This window comes from Carcharhinus amblyrhynchos, chromosome 17 (assembly GCF_965287045.1).
Source record: "Carcharhinus amblyrhynchos chromosome 17, sCarAmb.v2.hapA, whole genome shotgun sequence".
Classification (NCBI taxonomy): domain Eukaryota; kingdom Metazoa; phylum Chordata; class Chondrichthyes; order Carcharhiniformes; family Carcharhinidae; genus Carcharhinus; species Carcharhinus amblyrhynchos.
This window is the reverse complement of record NC_137340.1, coordinates 57,238,403-57,259,706: the sequence shown is the minus strand read 5'-3', so window position 1 is coordinate 57,259,706 and position 21,304 is coordinate 57,238,403. Positions and strand designations below refer to the sequence as shown.

At 54.0% G+C, this 21,304-nt stretch overlaps 1 protein-coding gene across 1 annotated transcript in view; it reads right to left on the bottom strand.

Moving 5' to 3' along the window:
• Positions 1-21,304, bottom strand: part of entpd1 (ectonucleoside triphosphate diphosphohydrolase 1) — a 65,431-nt gene that overhangs the window by 15,584 nt on the left and 28,543 nt on the right. Inside the window, exons 5-6 of the mRNA XM_080205358.1 lie at positions 3,191-3,307; positions 43-177 (exon numbers count right to left, since the gene is read on the bottom strand). Coding sequence (XP_080061484.1) covers positions 43-177; positions 3,191-3,307 — 252 coding nt within the window. The remainder of the gene's footprint in view (positions 1-42; positions 178-3,190; positions 3,308-21,304) is intronic.

Here is a 21,304-nt window from a genome sequence, read left to right as displayed (position 1 = left end):
GAGAGGCTGGAGAGGAGTGGAAGCAGCGACCAGGATACAAACCTTTCCCACAAACTCGATTGCTTTCCAATTAGTGGAGGTAAAATTGTAACCGTTCTGCAGGAGGGTGAGGATGTAATGTCCAGAAAAGCAATATTCACTCAGATACTTTTCATCAACCGAGAACACATTCTTCACCTGTTAAGAATAAGATTTTATAAAATAAACAAGATATGTAACTTCTGTGTTCAATCCCCAGACTACTTCTTCTTCTACACACAAGGGAGAGTGGAAATGATGTTACTAGCTAACAGTCAAATGTTATAGTACTCATGGCATGCAGCAGCAGGAGGCAATCCGAGCTGAGAGCTAAACCTAGTGAGCTGCCAGTTAGCTGAATCCTGCTCAGAGAAAACCAAAAAACCTAAAGGAATCAATTAGGAGGAATAAAAGGAAGAAATGTTAAAAAACACTGGAAGGTAAAGGCGGAGAGAAATTAAAAAGCAGAGAGATGTTGCACTGCTGCATTTTATGTACAGGGTTGTGGAGCAGTGCGAGGAATCGTGGGTTCTCACTCAGGCACATCACAGGTTTCAATAACCTCCTCCCTAACAGAGTGGCTAGTCCAGATGTACACAAACATAGAACATAGAACATTACAGCGCAGAACAGGCCCTTCGGCCCACGATGTTGCGCCGACCAGTTAAAAAACAATGACCCTCTAACCTAAACCAATCCCTTTTCATCCATAAACCTATCCACGGATCTCTTAAACGCCCCCAAACTAGGCGCATTTACAACTGCAGCAGGCAGGGCATTCCAATCCCTCACCACCCTCTGGGTAAAGAACCTACCCCTGACATCCGTCCTATAACTACCCCCCCTTAATTTAAAGCCATGCCCCCTCGTGCTAGCTTTCTCCATCCGAGGAAAAAGGCTATCACTGTCCACCCTATCTAAACCTCTAATCATCTTATATGTTTCAATAAGATCCCCTCTTAGCCGCCTTCTTTCCAGCGAAAACAACCCCAAATCCCTCAGTCTCTCCTCATAGGACCTCCCCTCCATACCAGGCAACATCCTGGTAAACCTCCTCTGCACCCTCTCCAAAGCCTCCACATCCTTCCTATAATGTGGGGACCAGAACTGCACACAGTACTCCAAGTGCGGCCGCACCAGAGTTGTGTACAGTTGCAACATAACACTGCGACTCCTAAATTCAATCCCCCTACCAATAAACGCCAAGACACCGTATGCCTTCTTAACAACCTTATCTACTTGATTCCCAACTTTCAGGGATCTATGTACACATACACCTAGATCCCTCTGCTCATCCACACTATTCAAAGTCCTCCCGTTAGCCCTATACTCGACACATCTGTTATTCCTACCAAAGTGAATTACCTCACACTTCTCCGCATTAAACTCCATCTGCCACCTCTCGGCCCAGCTCTGCAACCTGTCTAAGTCTCCCTGCAAACTATGACACCCTTCCTCACAATCTACCACACCTCCGACTTTGGTGTCATCAGCAAATTTACTAATCCACCCAACTATACCCTCATCCAGATCATTAATAAAAATTACAAACAGCAGTGGCCCCAAAACAGATCCCTGAGGCACACCACTCGTAACCGAACTCCATGATGAATATTTACCATCAACCACCACCCTCTGTCTCCTATCTGCTAGCCAATTCCTGATCCAATTTCCTAGACTACCCCCAATCCCATACATCTGCATTTTGTGCAGAAGCCTACCATGGTGAACCTTATCAAACGCCTTACTAAAATCCATATACACCACGTCCACTGCCTTACCCCCATCCACCTCTTTGGTCACTTTCTCAAAAAACTCAATAAGGTTAGTAAGGCACGACCTACCCGCCACAAAACCATGCTGACTATCTCCAATCAACTCTTTACTCTCCAAATAACTATAAATCCTATCCCTAATAATTTTTTCTAAAAACCTTGCCCACAACAGAAGTAAGACTCACCGGTCTATAATTCCCGGGGAAGTCTCTGTTCCCCTTCTTAAACAATGCGACAACATTCGCTAACCTCCAATCTTCCGGTACTATACCAGAGGCCAACGACGACCTGAAGATCAGAGCCAGAGGCTCTGCAATCACTTCTCTTGCCTCCCAGAGAATCCTGGGGTAAATCCCATCCGGACCAGGGGACTTATCTATTTTCAGACCCTCCAGAATATCCAGCACATCCTCCTTATCAACTGTAACACTGTCAATTCTACTCCCCTGCAACCCAGTGTCCTCCTCAGCTATATCCATGTCCCCCTGCGTGAACACCGAAGAGAAATATTGGTTCAATGCTTCACCAATCTCCTCCGGTTCCACACATAACTTCCCTCTGCTGTCTATAACTGGCCCTAATCTTGCCCTAACCAACCTTCTGTTCTTAACATACCTATAGAACGCCTTAGGATTCTCCTTAACCCTATCAGCCAAAGTCTTCTCATGTCCTCTTTTAGCCCTTCTTAACTCACTCTTCAACTCCCTCCTAGCCAATCTAAAGCTCTCTAGTGCACTATCCGAGTGCTCACGTCTCATCCGAACATAAGCCTCCTTTTTCTTTTTAACCAACGAGTCAACTTTAGTGCACCACGGTTCCCTAGCTCTACCAATTCCTCCTTGCCTGACAGGGACATACCTATCACAGACTCGCAGTAGCTGCTCCTTGAAAAAACTCCACATTTTGGACGTTCCCAGTCCCTGGACTCTGGTGAGTAACTATTACCCTTTTATTTACCAGAATAAAGTGGGAGTGGGGTAGCTTGATCTTGGTTTTGGACAGAGCTCAGCACAACATTGAGGGCCGAAGGGCCTGTACTGTTCTGTGTCTATTCTCTTCAGTTTCATGTATTGATTTAGTGGTTCTGCTCCTGTTGCCAGTACCCCAGGGTTGGGGTTAGGGTTAGATTTTCCTAATTGGGGATTCAGTTCTGGCCAGAGGAGGGAAGCTGGAAGTGCTCATTCTACTGTCCTTTAGCCATAAACAGTTCCTTCCCTAGCTCAGCAAATACCTGCAACTGATTTTTGAACAATACATGCATGGGAAAGATTTAATCTCACCCAAATGATGTGTCTCCCATTGTAATAAATTCCAGCACCAATCAGCAGTAAGTCACTCTCTGATTCTGGAGCTGAAGATAAGACTCATGTCCACCAGGCCAAAGTGTTCTCACCTACCTGAACCCATGGCATTGAACAGAACCTATCAGCTGCCTTCTTCACTTCATCCAAATCATGAGGCCCATCTTTTGTCAGATTTAAAAAATTCATCACAAAATAATATGCAGAGAATGCCTGTGTGAGAAAAAGGAGAGATGGAATGAACAAAGCTTTACTTTTGCTTGGTCACCATTCAGCCTGGGCCACAGCAGCATTCCTTAAGCACAGAAACATTACATTCTCACAGAATCAGAACAGATCCAGTGGAGGAGGAGGCCATTCAGTCCATCGTGTCTGCACTAGCCCTCAGAATGGGCAATTCATAGAAACCTTACAGTGCAGAAAGTGGTCACCTGGCCCACTGCGTCTGCACTGGCCCTCCCCCCATATATTTACCCTCTAACCTACACATCCTGGGACTCTAAGGGGCAATTTTAGCATGGCCAATCAACCTAACCCGCACATCTTTGGACTGGGGAAGAAACCGGAGTACCCGGAGGAAACCCACACAGACACGAGGAGAATGTGCAAACTCCACACAGACAGTAACCCGAGCCAGGAATTGAACCCAGGTCCCTGGAGCTGTGAAGCAGCCGTGCTAACCACTGTGCTACCATGCCACCCAGAATTCATTTGGTGCCATTTTCCTATATCTCTGCACTTTCTTTCTTTTCAAATAACAATGCAATTTCCTTCTGGAGCTTTGCTTAAGCCTGCTTCTATTCCATCTCAGGCAGTACATTTCAATTGTTTTGTGAAAAAACTTTGTCTCATATTGCTTTCGTTCCCTTTACTTTAAATCTCATTCTCGATCCTTTCACAAGCAGTTTATTCATATCCACTCTGACCAGAAATCTTGTGATTTTCAATTCCTCTTCTCAGTCAATCCCAACTTTCCCAATCTCTTGACATAACTGAAGCTCCTCATTCCTGGGAATATTCTCAGGAATTTCTTCTGCATCCTCGCTCATGTCTTCACACTGATGGAGTCTATCCCAGGACATTGTGGGAGGCTGGGGAGGAAACTGCGGGTCCCCCAGCCGAGATATTTGAATCATCGATAGTCAGGGTGAGGAGCCTGAAGATTGGAGGGTGGTAAATGTTGTGCCTTTGTTTAAAAAGGGCTGCAGGGAAAAGCCTGGGAACTACAGGCCAGTGATCCTCACATCTGTGGTGGGTAAATTGTTGGAAAGTATTTTGAGAGACAGGATCTACAGGCATTTAGAGATGCAAGGACAGATTAAGGACAGTCAGCATGGCTTTGTGAGTGGAAAATCATGTCTCACAAGTTTAACTGAGTTTTCTGAAGGAGTAACAAAGAAGGTAGATGAGGGCAGTGCAGTTGATGTTGTCTACATGGACTTTAGCAAGGCCTTTGACAAGGTACCGCATGGTAGGTTGTTGCATAAGGTTAAATCTCACGGGATCCAGGGTGAGGGATCTAAATGGATACAAAATTGACTTCTTGACAGAAGCCAGAGGGTGGTTGTAGAGGGTTGTTTTTCAAACTGCAGGCCTGTGACCAGCCTCAGGGATCAGTGTTGGGCCCACTGTTATTTGTCATTTATATTAATGATTTGGATGAGAATATAGGAGGCATGGTTAGTAAGTTTGCAGATGGCACCAAGATTGGTGGCATAGTGGACAGTGAAGAAAGTTATCTCCAATTGCAACGGGATCTTGATCAATTGGGCCAGTGGGCTGACGAATGGCAGATGGAGTTTAATTTAGACAAATGCGAGGTGATGCATTTTGGTCGATTGAACCAGGGCAGGACTTACTCAGTTAATGGTAGGGCGTTGGGGAGAGTTACAGAACAAAGAGACCTAGGGGTACAGGTTCATAGCTCCTTGAAAGTGGAGTCACAGGTGGACAGAGTGGTGAAGAAGGCATTCGGCATGCTTGGTTTCATTGGTCAGAACATTGAATACAGGAGTTGGGACGTCTTGTTGAAGTTGTACAAGACATTGGTAAGGCCACACTTGGAATACTGTGTGTAATTCTGGTCACCCTATTATAGAAAGGATATTATTAAACTAGAAAGAGTGCAGAAAAGATTTACCAGGATGCTACTGGGACTTGATGGATTGAGTTATAAGGAGAGACTGGGTTTACTGGGACTTTTTTCTCTGGAGCGTAGGAGGCTGAGGGGTGATTTTGTAGAGGTCTATAAAATAATGAGGGGCACAGATCAGCTAGATAGTCAATATCTTTTCCCAAAGGTAGGGGAGTCTAAAACTAGAGGGCATAGGTTTAAGGTGAGGGGAGAGAGATATAAAAGTGTCCAGAGGGGCAATTTTTTCACCCAGAGGGTGGTGAGTGTCTGGAACAAGCTGCCAGAGGCAGTAGTAGAGGCGGGTACAATTTTGTCTTTAAAAAGCATTTAGACAGTTACATGGGTACGATGAGTATAGAGGGATATGGGCCAAATGCGGGCAATTGGGGTTAGCTTAGGGGTTTTAAAAAAAAGGGCAGCAGGGACAAGTCGGCCCGAAGGGCCTGTTTCCATGCTGTAAACCTCTGTGACTCTGTGACATCTTCCCTGAAGTGCGGCACCCAGAACTGTACCCAACACTTTAGCGGAGGACAAATTAATGTCTCACACGAGTTGAACCTAAACTCTTTGCTCTTGTACTCTATTAATAAACCCTCGATTACAGTGAGGTTTTATTAGCTGCTTTCAGCCATGTTCTGCCACTTGTCATTTTGAAGTTCTACACTATATTCCTCACAGTCCACAATGTTTCCAAATTTCATGTGTAGATTTTAAGACAGTGTCCTGTACAATGTCTAGGTTATTAATATACATCAGGAAGAACGAGGATCCCAACACAGACCCCAGGGGAACTCCACTATAAACTGCCCTCCAGCCCGAGTACATCATTAACTGTAACTCTGTGTTTCCTCTCACTCAGCTATGTTGCTATTGTCTCTTTTATTCCATTCTCTACAACTGCAAGGATAGATGTGTTATGTTTGTGCACATATAATGAGATATTATGGGTGAGTAGGTTGTATCAAACATTTACATTTTTGAACAAACTGAGTGTTTCTTTGAATATTGAAGGGATAGCTGGGGGAGAGGAAACATTTTGCAGCTCCCAGGAATTCTGTGGGTAACAGAAGAGTACGGGAGTGAAATCAAGCCTGCAGTCAGTGTCTGTGTGAATGCCAAAGAGAGCTCAAGATCTGGAAGTCACAGTTCTCACCGGCGACCTTGATCTTTCTCTACACCCTAGTTATGACCTTAACACTACATTCTGCGCTCTCTCCTTTCATTCTCTATGAATGGTATGTTTTGTTTATATAGTGTGCAAGAAACAATACTTTTCACTGTATGTTAATACAAGTGACAATAATACATCCAATCAGAATGTGATTTTGGATCTTCCCTTTCCTTCCCAGTGACATCATCATGTTTACACCAATGACAGGCATGAACCTACTTGACATGAATTTGATGGGGGGTGTGGGGCTGATAATGGGGGTGAGGATAGAGAAGTACTGACTCTGATTCGGGGTGGCAAGGGGAGGCCCCGAGACCTCCATAGTGGGCTCAGAGGGTAGCTTATTGCAGTTATGATTGGATGTCCTTTAAAGATGGCGCCCAATCTCCGTGCAAGCGGATTTTGCCAGTGAGTTGAGTCCCTGCCCCACTGTATAAGAGTGTAAAACACTCCCCTGGATTATGTCTTAACAGCACGTGGTGAGATCTGGAGAGAAAACTAACATGTTTCTAGAGACGCACCTGTTTTCTTGCCAGAAACAAAACTGCCATTCCCTGGTAAGATTTCCCCCGATATTACATTTTATTGACCTGAAATCAGATACAATGGTGAGAGATTCGGAAGGATTGAAGTTTGAAAGCGGTGCAAGAAGACTGGAACTGGAAATGGAATGGGGAAAGAAGGTACTTTCAGGTTACTGTGGAAAACTTAATGTTGGCTGTGTGTGGCAAAGATTTCCAGCTCCGGGCTGGGACAAGGCAAAGTTTGAATCAGACAGCGTCTGACCAGAAAAGTCTTTGGCTTCAAAAAGCCATCTTGTTTCTTGGATTTCCACAGCAGAATCAAAGACTGTTTGAAAAGTTGTGCGGTATATTTTCATTGAAGCAAAGGCAATTATTTCTTGTGAATTATTACTGGATTTTATAGCTAATTGTCTATAAGGGAGCATTACCTAGGAAATGTTTACTCGTGGGTCTGGCCAAAAAGGGATTCTTTTTGGGGAGGACTGTTTTGTAAGACTAATTTGTGTAATTGTAATCCTGTGTGATTAACTTTTCATAGAATCAGAATCCCAACAGAGCAGAAGGAGGCCATTCAGCCCATCTAGCCAACACCAACAACAATCCTATCCAGTCACTATCCCTGTAAGCCCATGTATTTACCCTGCTAGTCCCCCTGACACTAAAGGTAAATTTCAAATAGCCAGTCAACTTAACCCACATATCTTTGGACTTTTTTTTCATCTTGTTAATAAATCTTTTAACCTCAATCTTAAAATCCCAGAAGTGTTCTTGTATATCTTGCTACTGAAATTCCTACTTTTTATTTTCAGAAAACAAAGATACAGTCTGGCCTGGAGCCAAGATTATTTCAGCATTTAACATCTGCTGCGCTCAGAACTCTGTATCAAATGCCTTTGCAATGCTGTAGATAACACACCAAAAACATTAACCTGATCAACTCCATCACCTCATCAAAAAAATACTCCAGCAATGCTCCCAAGCAGCCCATGTCAGTTTTCCTGAATTAGCACATATTTGTCCAAGTCACTTTCAATTTTCTCCTGAAGACTGTTTCCAGGATATTGTATTGGGGCAGCACGGTGACACAGTGATTCACACTGCTGTCTCACAGTGCCAGGGACCCGGGGCAGCACGGTGACACAGTGATTAGCACTGCTGTCTCACAGTGCCAGGGACCCGGGGCAGCACGGTGACACAGTGATTCACACTGCTGTCTCACAGTGCCAGGGACCCGGGGCAGCACGGTGACACAGTGATTAGCACTGCTGTCTCACAGTGCCAGGGACCCGGGGCAGCACGGTGACACTGTGATTCACACTGCTGTCTCACAGTGCCAGGGACCCGGGGCAGCACGGTGACACAGTGATTAGCACTGCTGTCTCACAGTGCCAGGGACCCGGGGCAGCACGGTGACACAGTGATTCACACTGCTGTCTCACAGTGCCAGGGACCCGGGGCAGCACGGTGACACAGTGATTCACACTGCTGTCTCACAGTGCCAGGGACCCGGGGCAGCACGGTGACACAGTGATTAGCACTGCTGTCTCACAGCGCCAGGGACCCGGGGCAGCACGGTGACACAGTGATTCACACTGCTGTCTCACAGTGCCAGGGACCCGGGGCAGCACGGTGACACAGTGATTAGCACTGCTGTCTCACAGTGCCAGGGACCCGGGGCAGCACGGTGACACTGTGATTAGCACGGCTGTCTCACAGTGCCAGGGACCCGGGGCAGCACGGTGACACAGTGATTCACACTGCTGTCTCACAGTGCCAGGGACCCGGGGCAGCACGGTGACACAGTGATTCACACTGCTGTCTCACAGTGCCAGGGACCCGGGGCAGCACGGTGACACAGTGATTAGCACTGCTGTCTCACAGTGCCAGGGACCCGGGGCAGCACGGTGACACAGTGATTCACACTGCTGTCTCACAGTGCCAGGGACCCGGGGCAGCACGGTGACACAGTGATTCACACTGCTGTCTCACAGCGCCAGGGACCCGGGGCAGCACGGTGACACATGATTCACACTGCTGTCTCACAGTGCCAGGGACCCGGGGCAGCACGGTGACACAGTGATTCACACTGCTGTCTCACAGTGCCAGGGACCCGGGGCAGCACGGTGACACAGTGATTAGCACTGCTGTCTCACAGTGCCAGGGACCCGGGGCAGCACGGTGACACAGTGATTCACACTGCTGTCTCACAGTGCCAGGGACCCGGGGCAGCACGGTGACACAGTGATTCACACTGCTGTCTCACAGTGCCAGGGACCCGGGGCAGCACGGTGACACAGTGATTAGCACTGCTGTCTCACAGTGCCAGGGACCCGGGGCAGCACGGTGACACAGTGATTAGCACTGCTGTCTCACAGTGCCAGGGACCCGGGGCAGCACGGTGACACTGTGATTAGCACTGCTGTCTCACAGTGCCAGGGACCCGGGGCAGCACGGTGACACAGTGATTCACACTGCTGTCTCACAGTGCCAGGGACCCGGGGCAGCACGGTGACACAGTGATTCACACTGCTGTCTCACAGTGCCAGGGACCCGGGGCAGCACGGTGACACAGTGATTCACACTGCTGTCTCACAGCGCCAGGGACCCGGGGCAGCACGGTGACACAGTGATTCACACTGCTGTCTCACAGCGCCAGGGACCCGGGGCAGCACGGTGACACAGTGATTAGCACTGCTGTCTCACAGCGCCAGGGACCCGGGGCAGCACGGTGACACAGTGATTAGCACTGCTGTCTCACAGCGCCAGGGACCCGGGGCAGCACGGTGACACAGTGATTAGCACTGCTGTCTCACAGCGCCAGGGACCCGGGGCAGCACGGTGACACAGTGATTAGCACTGCTGTCTCACAGCGCCAGGGACCCGGGGCAGCACGGTGACACAGTGATTCACACTGCTGTCTCACAGTGCCAGGGACCCGGGGCAGCACGGTGACACAGTGATTCACACTGCTGCCGCACAGTGCCAGGGACCCGGGGCAGCACGGTGACACAGTGATTCACACTGCTGTCTCACAGTGCCAGGGACCCGGGGCAGCACGGTGACACAGTGATTCACACTGCCGTCTCACAGTACCAGGGACCCGGGGCAGCACGGTGACACAGTGATTAGCACTGCCGTCTCACAGTGCCAGGGACCCGGGGCAGCACGGTGACACAGTGATTCACACTGCTGTCTCACAGTGCCAGGGACCCGGGGCAGCACGGTGACACAGTGATTAGCACTGCTGTCTCACAGTGCCAGGGACCCGGGGCAGCACGGTGACACAGTGATTCACACTGCTGTCTCACAGTGCCAGGGACCCGGGGCAGCACGGTGACACAGTGATTCACACTGCTGTCTCACAGTGCCAGGGACCCGGGGCAGCACGGTGACACAGTGATTCACACTGCTGTCTCACAGTGCCAGGGACCCGGGGCAGCACGGTGACACAGTGATTCACACTGCTGTCTCACAGTGCCAGGGACCCGGGGCAGCACGGTGACACAGTGATTAGCACTGCTGTCTCACAGTGCCAGGGACCCGGGGCAGCACGGTGACACAGTGATTCACACTGCTGTCTCACAGTGCCAGGGACCCGGGGCAGCACGGTGACACAGTGATTCACACTGCTGTCTCACAGCGCCAGGGACCCGGGGCAGCACGGTGACACAGTGATTCACACTGCTGTCTCACAGCGCCAGGGACCCGGGGCAGCACGGTGACACAGTGATTCACACTGCTGTCTCACAGTGCCAGGGACCCGGGGCAGCACGGTGACACAGTGATTCACACTGCTGTCTCACAGTGCCAGGGACCCGGGGCAGCACGGTGACACAGTGATTAGCACTGCTGTCTCACAGTGCCAGGGACCCGGGGCAGCACGGTGACACAGTGATTAGCACTGCTGTCTCACAGTGCCAGGGACCCGGGGCAGCACGGTGACACAGTGATTAGCACTGCTGTCTCACAGCGCCAGGGACCCGGGGCAGCACGGTGACACAGTGATTCACACTGCTGTCTCACAGTGCCAGGGACCCGGGGCAGCACGGTGACACAGTGATTAGCACTGCTGTCTCACAGTGCCAGGGACCCGGGGCAGCACGGTGACACAGTGATTAGCACTGCTGTCTCACAGTGCCAGGGACCCGGGGCAGCACGGTGACACAGTGATTCACACTGCTGTCTCACAGTGCCAGGGACCCGGGGCAGCACGGTGACACAGTGATTAGCACTGCTGTCTCACAGTGCCAGGGACCCGGGGCAGCACGGTGACACAGTGATTCACACTGCTGTCTCACAGTGCCAGGGACCCGGGGCAGCACGGTGACACAGTGATTAGCACTGCTGTCTCACAGTGCCAGGGACCCGGGGCAGCACGGTGACACAGTGATTCACACTGCTGTCTCACAGTGCCAGGGACCCGGGGCAGCACGGTGACACAGTGATTAGCACTGCTGACTCACAGTGCCAGGGACCCGGGGCAGCACGGTGACACAGTGATTCACACTGCTGTCTCACAGTGCCAGGGACCCGGGGCAGCACGGTGACACAGTGATTAGCACTGCTGTCTCACAGTGCCAGGGACCCGGGGCAGCACGGTGACACAGTGATTCACACTGCTGTCTCACAGTGCCAGGGACCCGGGGCAGCACGGTGAAACTGTGATTAGCACTGCTGTCTCACAGCGCCAGGGACCCGGGGCAGCACGGTGACACAGTGATTCACACTGCTGTCTCACAGTGCCAGGGACCCGGGGCAGCACGGTGACACAGTGATTCACACTGCTGTCTCACAGTGCCAGGGACCCGGGGCAGCACGGTGACACGGTGATTAGCACTGCTGTCTCACAGTGCCAGGGACCCGGGGCAGCACGGTGACACAGTGATTAGCACTGCTGTCTCACAGTGCCAGGGACCCGGGGCAGCACGGTGACACAGTGATTAGCACTGCTGTCTCACAGTGCCAGGGACCCGGGGCAGCACGGTGACACAGTGATTAGCACTGCTGTCTCACAGTGCCAGGGACCCGGGGCAGCACGGTGACACAGTGATTCACACTGCTGTCTCACAGTGCCAGGGACCCGGGGCAGCACGGTGACACAGTGATTCACACTGCTGTCTCACAGTGCCAGGGACCCGGGGCAGCACGGTGACACAGTGATTCACACTGCTGTCTCACAGTGCCAGGGACCCGGGGCAGCACGGTGACACAGTGATTCGCACTGCTGTCTCACAGTGCCAGGGACCCGGGGCAGCACGGTGACACGGTGATTAGCACTGCTGTCTCACAGTGCCAGGGACCCGGGGCAGCACGGTGACACAGTGATTAGCACTGCTGTCTCACAGTGCCAGGGACCCGGGGCAGCACGGTGACACAGTGATTCACACTGCTGTCTCACAGTGCCAGGGACCCGGGGCAGCACGGTGACACAGTGATTCACACTGCTGTCTCACAGTGCCAGGGACCCGGGGCAGCACGGTGACACAGTGATTAGCACTGCTGTCTCACAGTGCCAGGGACCCGGGGCAGCACGGTGACACAGTGATTCACACTGCTGTCTCACAGTGCCAGGGACCCGGGGCAGCACGGTGACACAGTGATTAGCACTGCTGTCTCACAGTGCCAGGGACCCGGGGCAGCACGGTGACACAGTGATTCACACTGCTGTCTCACAGTGCCAGGGACCCGGGGCAGCACGGTGACACAGTGATTCGCACTGCTGTCTCACAGTGCCAGGGACCCGGGGCAGCACGGTGACACAGTGATTCGCACTGCTGTCTCACAGTGCCAGGGACCCGGGGCAGCACGGTGACACAGTGATTCACACTGCTGTCTCACAGTGCCAGGGACCCGGGGCAGCACGGTGACACAGTGATTAACACTGCTGTCTCACAGTGCCAGGGACCCGGGGCAGCACGGTGACACAGTGATTAGCACTGCTGTCTCACAGTGCCAGGGACCCGGGGCAGCACGGTGACACAGTGATTCACACTGCTGTCTCACAGTGCCAGGGACCCGGGGCAGCACGGTGACACAGTGATTCGCACTGCTGTCTCACAGTGCCAGGGACCCGGGGCAGCACGGTGACACAGTGATTCGCACTGCTGTCTCACAGTGCCAGGGACCCGGGGCAGCACGGTGACACAGTGATTCACACTGCTGTCTCACAGTGCCAGGGACCCGGGGCAGCACGGTGACACAGTGATTAGCACTGCTGTCTCACAGCGCCAGGGACCCGGGGCAGCACGGTGACACAGTGATTCACACTGCTGTCTCACAGTGCCAGGGACCCGGGGCAGCACGGTGACACAGTGATTAGCACTGCTGTCTCACAGTGCCAGGGACCCGGGGCAGCACGGTGACACTGTGATTAGCACTGCTGTCTCACAGTGCCAGGGACCCGGGGCAGCACGGTGACACAGTGATTCACACTGCTGTCTCACAGTGCCAGGGACCCGGGGCAGCACGGTGACACAGTGATTCACACTGTTGTCTCACAGTGCCAGGGACCCGGGGCAGCACGGTGACACAGTGATTCACACTGCTGTCTCACAGTGCCAGGGACCCGGGGCAGCACGGTGACACAGTGATTAGCACTGCTGTCTCACAGTGCCAGGGACCCGGGGCAGCACGGTGACACAGTGATTCACACTGCTGTCTCACAGCGCCAGGGACCCGGGGCAGCACGGTGACACAGTGATTCACACTGCTGTCTCACAGTGCCAGGGACCCGGGGCAGCACGGTGACACAGTGATTCACACTGCTGTCTCACAGTGCCAGGGACCCGGGGCAGCACGGTGACACAGTGATTAGCACTGCTGTCTCACAGTGCCAGGGACCCGGGGCAGCACGGTGACACTGTGATTAGCACTGCTGTCTCACAGTGCCAGGGACCCGGGGCAGCACGGTGACACAGTGATTCACACTGCTGTCTCACAGCGCCAGGGACCCGGGGCAGCACGGTGAGACAGTGATTAGCACTGCTGTCTCACAGTGCCAGGGACCCGGGGCAGCACGGTGACACAGTGATTCACACTGCTGTCTCACAGTGCCAGGGACCCGGGGCAGCACGGTGACACAGTGATTCACACTGCTGTCTCACAGTGCCAGGGACCCGGGGCAGCACGGTGACACAGTGATTAGCACTGCTGTCTCACATCGCCAGGGACCCGGGGCAGCACGGTGACACAGTGATTAGCACTGCTGTCTCACAGCGCCAGGGACCCGGGGCAGCACGGTGACACAGTGATTAGCACTGCTGTCTCACAGCGCCAGGGACCCGGGGCAGCACGGTGACACAGTGATTAGCACTGCTGTCTCACAGCGCCAGGGACCCGGGGCAGCACGGTGACACAGTGATTAGCACTGCTGTCTCACAGCGCCAGGGACCCGGGGCAGCACGGTGACACAGTGATTCACACTGCTGTCTCACAGTGCCAGGGACCCGGGGCAGCACGGTGACACAGTGATTCACACTGCTGCCGCACAGTGCCAGGGACCCGGGGCAGCACGGTGACACAGTGATTCACACTGCTGTCTCACAGTGCCAGGGACCCGGGGCAGCACGGTGACACAGTGATTCACACTGCTGTCTCACAGTGCCAGGGACCCGGGGCAGCACGGTGACACAGTGATTCACACTGCCGTCTCACAGTGCCAGGGACCCGGGGCAGCACGGTGACACAGTGATTAGCACTGCCGTCTCACAGTGCCAGGGACCCGGGGCAGCACGGTGACACAGTGATTCACACTGCTGTCTCACAGTGCCAGGGACCCGGGGCAGCACGGTGACACAGTGATTAGCACTGCTGTCTCACAGTGCCAGGGACCCGGGGCAGCACGGTGACACAGTGATTCACACTGCTGTCTCACAGTGCCAGGGACCCGGGGCAGCACGGTGACACAGTGATTCACACTGCTGTCTCACAGCGCCAGGGACCCGGGGCAGCACGGTGACACAGTGATTCACACTGCTGTCTCACAGTGCCAGGGACCCGGGGCAGCACGGTGACACAGTGATTAGCACTGCTGTCTCACAGTGCCAGGGACCCGGGGCAGCACGGTGACACAGTGATTCACACTGCTGTCTCACAGTGCCAGGGACCCAGGGCAGCACGGTGACACAGTGATTCACACTGCTGTCTCACAGCGCCAGGGACCCGGGGCAGCACGGTGACACAGTGATTCACACTGCTGTCTCACAGCGCCAGGGACCCGGGGCAGCACGGAGACACAGTGATTCACACTGCTGTCTCACAGTGCCAGGGACCCGGGGCAGCACGGTGACACAGTGATTAGCACTGCTGTCTCACAGTGCCAGGGACCCGGGGCAGCACGGTGACACAGTGATTAGCACTGCTGTCTCACAGTGCCAGGGACCCGGGGCAGCACGGTGACACAGTGATTCACACTGCTGTCTCACAGTGCCAGGGACCCGGGGCAGCACGGTGACACAGTGATTCACACTGCTGTCTCACAGTGCCAGGGACCCGGGGCAGCACGGTGACACAGTGATTAGCACTGCTGTCTCACAGTGCCAGGGACCCGGGGCAGCACGGTGACACAGTGATTCACACTGCTGTCTCACAGTGCCAGGGACCCGGGGCAGCACGGTGACACAGTGATTCACACTGCTGTCTCACAGTGCCAGGGACCCGGGGCAGCACGGTGACACAGTGATTCACACTGCTGTCTCACAGTGCCAGGGACCCGGGGCAGCACGGTGACACAGTGATTCACACTGCTGTCTCACAGTGCCAGGGACCCGGGGCAGCACGGTGACACAGTGATTAGCACTGCTGTCTCACAGTGCCAGGGACCCGGGGCAGCACGGTGACACAGTGATTAGCACTGCTGTCTCACAGTGCCAGGGACCCGGGGCAGCACGGTGACACAGTGATTAGCACTGCTGTCTCACAGCGCCAGGGACCCGGGGCAGCACGGTGACACAGTGATTCACACTGCTGTCTCACAGTGCCAGGGACCCGGGGCAGCACGGTGACACAGTGATTAGCACTGCTGTCTCACAGTGCCAGGGACCCGGGGCAGCACGGTGACACAGTGATTAGCACTGCTGTCTCACAGTGCCAGGGACCCGGGGCAGCACGGTGACACAGTGATTCACACTGCTGTCTCACAGTGCCAGGGACCCGGGGCAGCACGGTGACACAGTGATTAGCACTGCTGTCTCACAGTGCCAGGGACCCGGGGCAGCACGGTGACACAGTGATTCACACTGCTGTCTCACAGTGCCAGGGACCCGGGGCAGCACGGTGACACAGTGATTAGCACTGCTGTCTCACAGTGCCAGGGACCCGGGGCAGCACGGTGACACAGTGATTCACACTGCTGTCTCACAGTGCCAGGGACCCGGGGCAGCACGGTGACACAGTGATTAGCACTGCTGACTCACAGTGCCAGGGACCCGGGGCAGCACGGTGACACAGTGATTCACACTGCTGTCTCACAGTGCCAGGGACCCGGGGCAGCACGGTGACACAGTGATTAGCACTGCTGTCTCACAGTGCCAGGGACCCGGGGCAGCACGGTGACACAGTGATTCACACTGCTGTCTCACAGTGCCAGGGACCCGGGGCAGCACGGTGACACAGTGATTAGCACTGCTGTCTCACAGCGCCAGGGACCCGGGGCAGCACGGTGACACAGTGATTCGCACTGCTGTCTCACAGTGCCAGGGACCCGGGGCAGCACGGTGACACAGTGATTCACACTGCTGTCTCACAGTGCCAGGGACCCGGGGCAGCACGGTGACACGGTGATTAGCACTGCTGTCTCACAGTGCCAGGGACCCGGGGCAGCACGGTGACACAGTGATTCACACTGCTGTCTCACAGTGCCAGGGACCCGGGGCAGCACGGTGACACAGTGATTCACACTGCTGTCTCACAGTGCCAGGGACCCGGGGCAGCACGGTGACACAGTGATTAGCACTGCTGTCTCACAGTGCCAGGGACCCGGGGCAGCACGGTGACACAGTGATTAGCACTGCTGTCTCACAGTGCCAGGGACCCGGGGCAGCACGGTGACACAGTGATTCACACTGCTGTCTCACAGTGCCAGGGACCCGGGGCAGCACGGTGACACAGTGATTAGCACTGCTGTCTCACAGTGCCAGGGACCCGGGGCAGCACGGTGACACAGTGATTAGCACTGCTGTCTCAGTGCCAGGGACCCGGGGCAGCACGGTGACACAGTGATTCACACTGCTGTCTCACAGTGCCAGGGACCCGGGGCAGCACGGTGACACAGTGATTAGCACTGCTGTCTCACAGTGCCAGGGACCCGGGGCAGCACGGTGACACAGTGATTCACACTGCTGTCTCACAGTGCCAGGGACCCGGGGTAGCACGGTGACACAGTGATTAGCACTGCTGTCTCACAGTGCCAGGGACCCGGGGCAGCACGGTGACACAGTGATTAGCACTGCTGTCTCACAGTGCCAGGGACCCGGGGTAGCACGGTGACACAGTGATTCACACTGCTGTCTCACAGTGCCAGGGACCCGGGGCAGCACGGTGACACAGTGATTAGCACTGCTGTCTCACAGTGCCAGGGACCCGGGGCAGCACGGTGACACAGTGATTCACACTGCTGTCTCACAGTGCCAGGGACCCGGGGTAGCACGGTGACACAGTGATTAGCACTGCTGTCTCACAGTGCCAGGGACCCGGGGCAGCACGGTGACACAGTGATTCGCACTGCTGTCTCACAGTGCCAGGGACCCGGGGCAGCACGGTGACACAGTGATTCACACTGCTGTCTCACAGTGCCAGGGACCCGGGGCAGCACGGTGACACAGTGATTAGCACTGCTGTCTCACAGCGCCAGGGACCCGGGGCAGCACGGTGACACAGTGATTCACACTGCTGTCTCACAGTGCCAGGGACCCGGGGCAGCACGGTGACACAGTGATTCACACTGCTGTCTCACAGTGCCAGGGACCCGGGGCAGCACGGTGACACAGTGATTCACACTGCTGTCTCACAGTGCCAGGGACCCGGGGCAGCACGGTGACACAGTGATTCACACTGCTGTCTCACAGTGCCAGGGACCCGGGGCAGCACGGTGACACAGTGATTCACACTGCTGTCTCACAGTGCCAGGGACCCGGGGCAGCACGGTGACACAGTGATTCACACTGCTGTCTCACAGTGCCAGGGACCCGGGGCAGCACGGTGACACAGTGATTCACACTGCTGTCTCACAGTGCCAGGGACCCGGGGCAGCACGGTGACACAGTGATTAGCACTGTTGTCTCACAGTGCCAGGGACCCGGGGCAGCACGGTGACACAGTGATTAGCACTGCTGTCTCACAGTGCCAGGAATCTGCATTTGATTCCAGCCTTGGGTCACACTCTGTGTGGAGTTTGCCCTTTCTCCCCATGTCTGTGTGGGTTTCCTCCGGGTGCTCCGGGTTCCTCCCACAGTCTGAAAGACGTGCTGGTTAGGGTGCATTGGCCGTGCTAAATTCTCCCTCAGTGTAACCCGAACAGGCGGCAGAGTGTGGCGATTAGGGGATTTTCACAATAACTTCATTGCAGTGTTAACGTACGCCGACTTTTGACACTAAGATGTCAACATTGAACTGTATGATTTATTTCGGACTCTGTCCCTCTGGAATGCAATGCACTAAAATGGGGAAGGACTGGAGACAGCAACAGGAATAACTCTGGATAAAGTCTTGAATAAATCTTACAGAAATGAAAGGGGTCATCAGGAAGTGGCAATTAAACGAAGGTAAGTGTTGATTGGAGAAACTGGAGATGTTGGGAAGGATTGAGTGATAGCAGAAACTGATGAAGAATCTACAAGACAATCCTGACCTTCTTACATCAAACAGTGGCTCAGGACTGCTCCAATTCCCTGGACAGGTTTGCCAGGGGGCTGGAACAGGTGTACAATATACAGGAACCTGTCAGTGTGCTGAGGGAACAGTGTACAGGAACCTGTCATGGTGCCAATGGCACAGTGTACAGGAACCTGTCACGGTGCTGAGGGAACAGTGTACAGGAACCTGTCACGGTGCCAATGGAACAGTGTACAGGAACCTGTCACGGTGCTGAGGGAACAGTGTACAGGAACCTGTCACGGTGCCGAGGGAACAGTGTACAGGAACCTGTCATGGTGCCAATGGAACAGTGTACAGGAACCTGTCAGTGTGCTGAGGGAACAGTGTACAGGAACCTGTCAGTGTGCTGAGGGAACAGTGTACAGGAACCTGTCACGGTGCCAATGGAACAGTGTACAGGAACCTGTCAGTGTGCTGAGGGAACAGTGTACAGGAACCTGTCAGTGTGCTGAGAGAACAGTGTACAGGAACCTGTCAGTGTGCTGAGGGAACAGTGTACAGGAACCTGTCACGGTGCTGAGGGAACAGTGTACAGGAACCTGTCACGGTGCTGAGGGAACAGTGTACGGTGCTGAGGGAACAGTGTAGAGGAACCTGTCAGTGTGCTGAGGGAACAGTGTACAGGAACCTGTCAGTGTGCTGAGGGAACAGTGTACAGGAACCTGTCAGTGTGCTGAGGGAACAGTGTACAGGAACCTGTCACGGTGCTGAGGGAACAGTGTACAGGAACCTGTCAGTGTGCTGAGGGAACAGTGTACAGGAACCTGTCACGGTGCTGAGGGAACAGTGTACAGGAACATGTCACGGTGCCAATGGAACAGTGTACAGGAACCTGTCAGTGTGCTGAGGGAACAGTGTACAGGAACCTGTCACGGTGCTGAGGGAACAGTGTACAGGAACATGTCACGGTGCCAATGGAACAGTGTACAGGAACCTGTCAGTGTGCTGAGGGAACAGTGTACAGGAACCTGTCAGTGTGCTGAGGGAACAGTGTACAGGAACCTGTCATGGTGCCAATGGAACAGTGTACAGGAACCTGTCAGTGTGCTGAGGGAACAGTGTACAGGAACCTGTCACGGTGCTGAGGGAACAGTGTACAGGAACCTGTCAGTGTGCTGAGGGAACAGTGTACAGTAACCTGTCACGGTGCTGAGGGAACAGTGTACAGGAACCTGTCACGGTGCTGAGGGAACAGTGTACAGGAACCTGTCAGTGTGCTGAGGGAACAGTGTACAGGAACCTGTCAGTGTGCTGAGGGAACAGTGTACAGGAACCTGTCATGGTGCTGAGGGAACAGTGTACAGGAACCTGTCAGTGTGCTGAGGGAACAGTGTACAGGAACCTGTCATGGTGCCAATGGAACAGTGTACAGGAACCTGTCAGTGTGCTGAGGGAACAGTGTACAGGAACCTGTCATGGTGCCAATGGAACAGTGTACAGGAACCTGTCAGTGTGCTGAGGGAACAGTGTACAGGAACCTGTCACGGTGCTGAGGGAACAGTGTACAGGAACCTGTCACGGTGCTGAGGGAACAGTGTACAGGAACCTGTCACGGTGCTGAGGGAACAGTGTACAGGAACCTGTCAGTGTGCTGAGGGAACAGTGTACAGGAACCTGTCACGGTGCTGAGGGAACAGTGTACAGGAACCTGTCACGGTGCCAATGGAACAGTGTACAGGAACCTGTCACGGTGCCAATGGAACAGTGTACAGGAACCTGTCACGGTGCTGAGGGAACAGTGTACAGGAACCTGTCACGGTGCCAATGGAACAGTGTACAGGAACCTGTCACGGTGCTGAGGGAACAGTGTACAGGAACCTGTCACGGTGCTGAGGGAACAGTGTACAGGAACCTGTCACGGTGCTGAGGGAACAGTGTACAGGAACGTGTCATGGTGCCAATGGAACAGTGTACAGGAACCTGTCACGGTGCTGAGGGAACAGTGTAGAGGAACCTGTCACGGTGCTGAGGGAACAGTGTACAGGAACCTGTCACGGTGCTGAGGGAACAGTGTACAAGAACCTGTCAGTGTGCTGAGGGAACAGTGTACAGGAACCTGTCAGTGTGCTGAGGGAACAGTGTACAGGAACCTGTCACGGTGCTGAGGGAACAGTGTACAGGAACCTGTCAGTGTGCTGAGGGAACAGTGTACAGGAACCTGTCACGGTGCTGAGGGAACACTGTACAGGAACCTGTCACGGTGCTGAGGGAACAGTGTACAGGAACCTGTCACGGTGCTGAGGGAACAGTGTACAGGAACCTGTCAGTGTGCTGAGAGAACAGTGTACAGGAACCTGTGACGGTGCTGAGGGAACAGTGTACAGGAACCTGTCACGGTGCTGAGGGAACAGTGTACAGGAACCTGTCACGGTGCCAATGGAACAGTGTACAGGAACCTGTCACGGTGCCGAGGGAACAGTGTACAGGAACCTGTCAGTGTGCTGAGGGAACAGTGTACAGGAACCTGTCACGGTGCTGAGGGAACAGTGTACAGGAACCTGTCAGTGTGC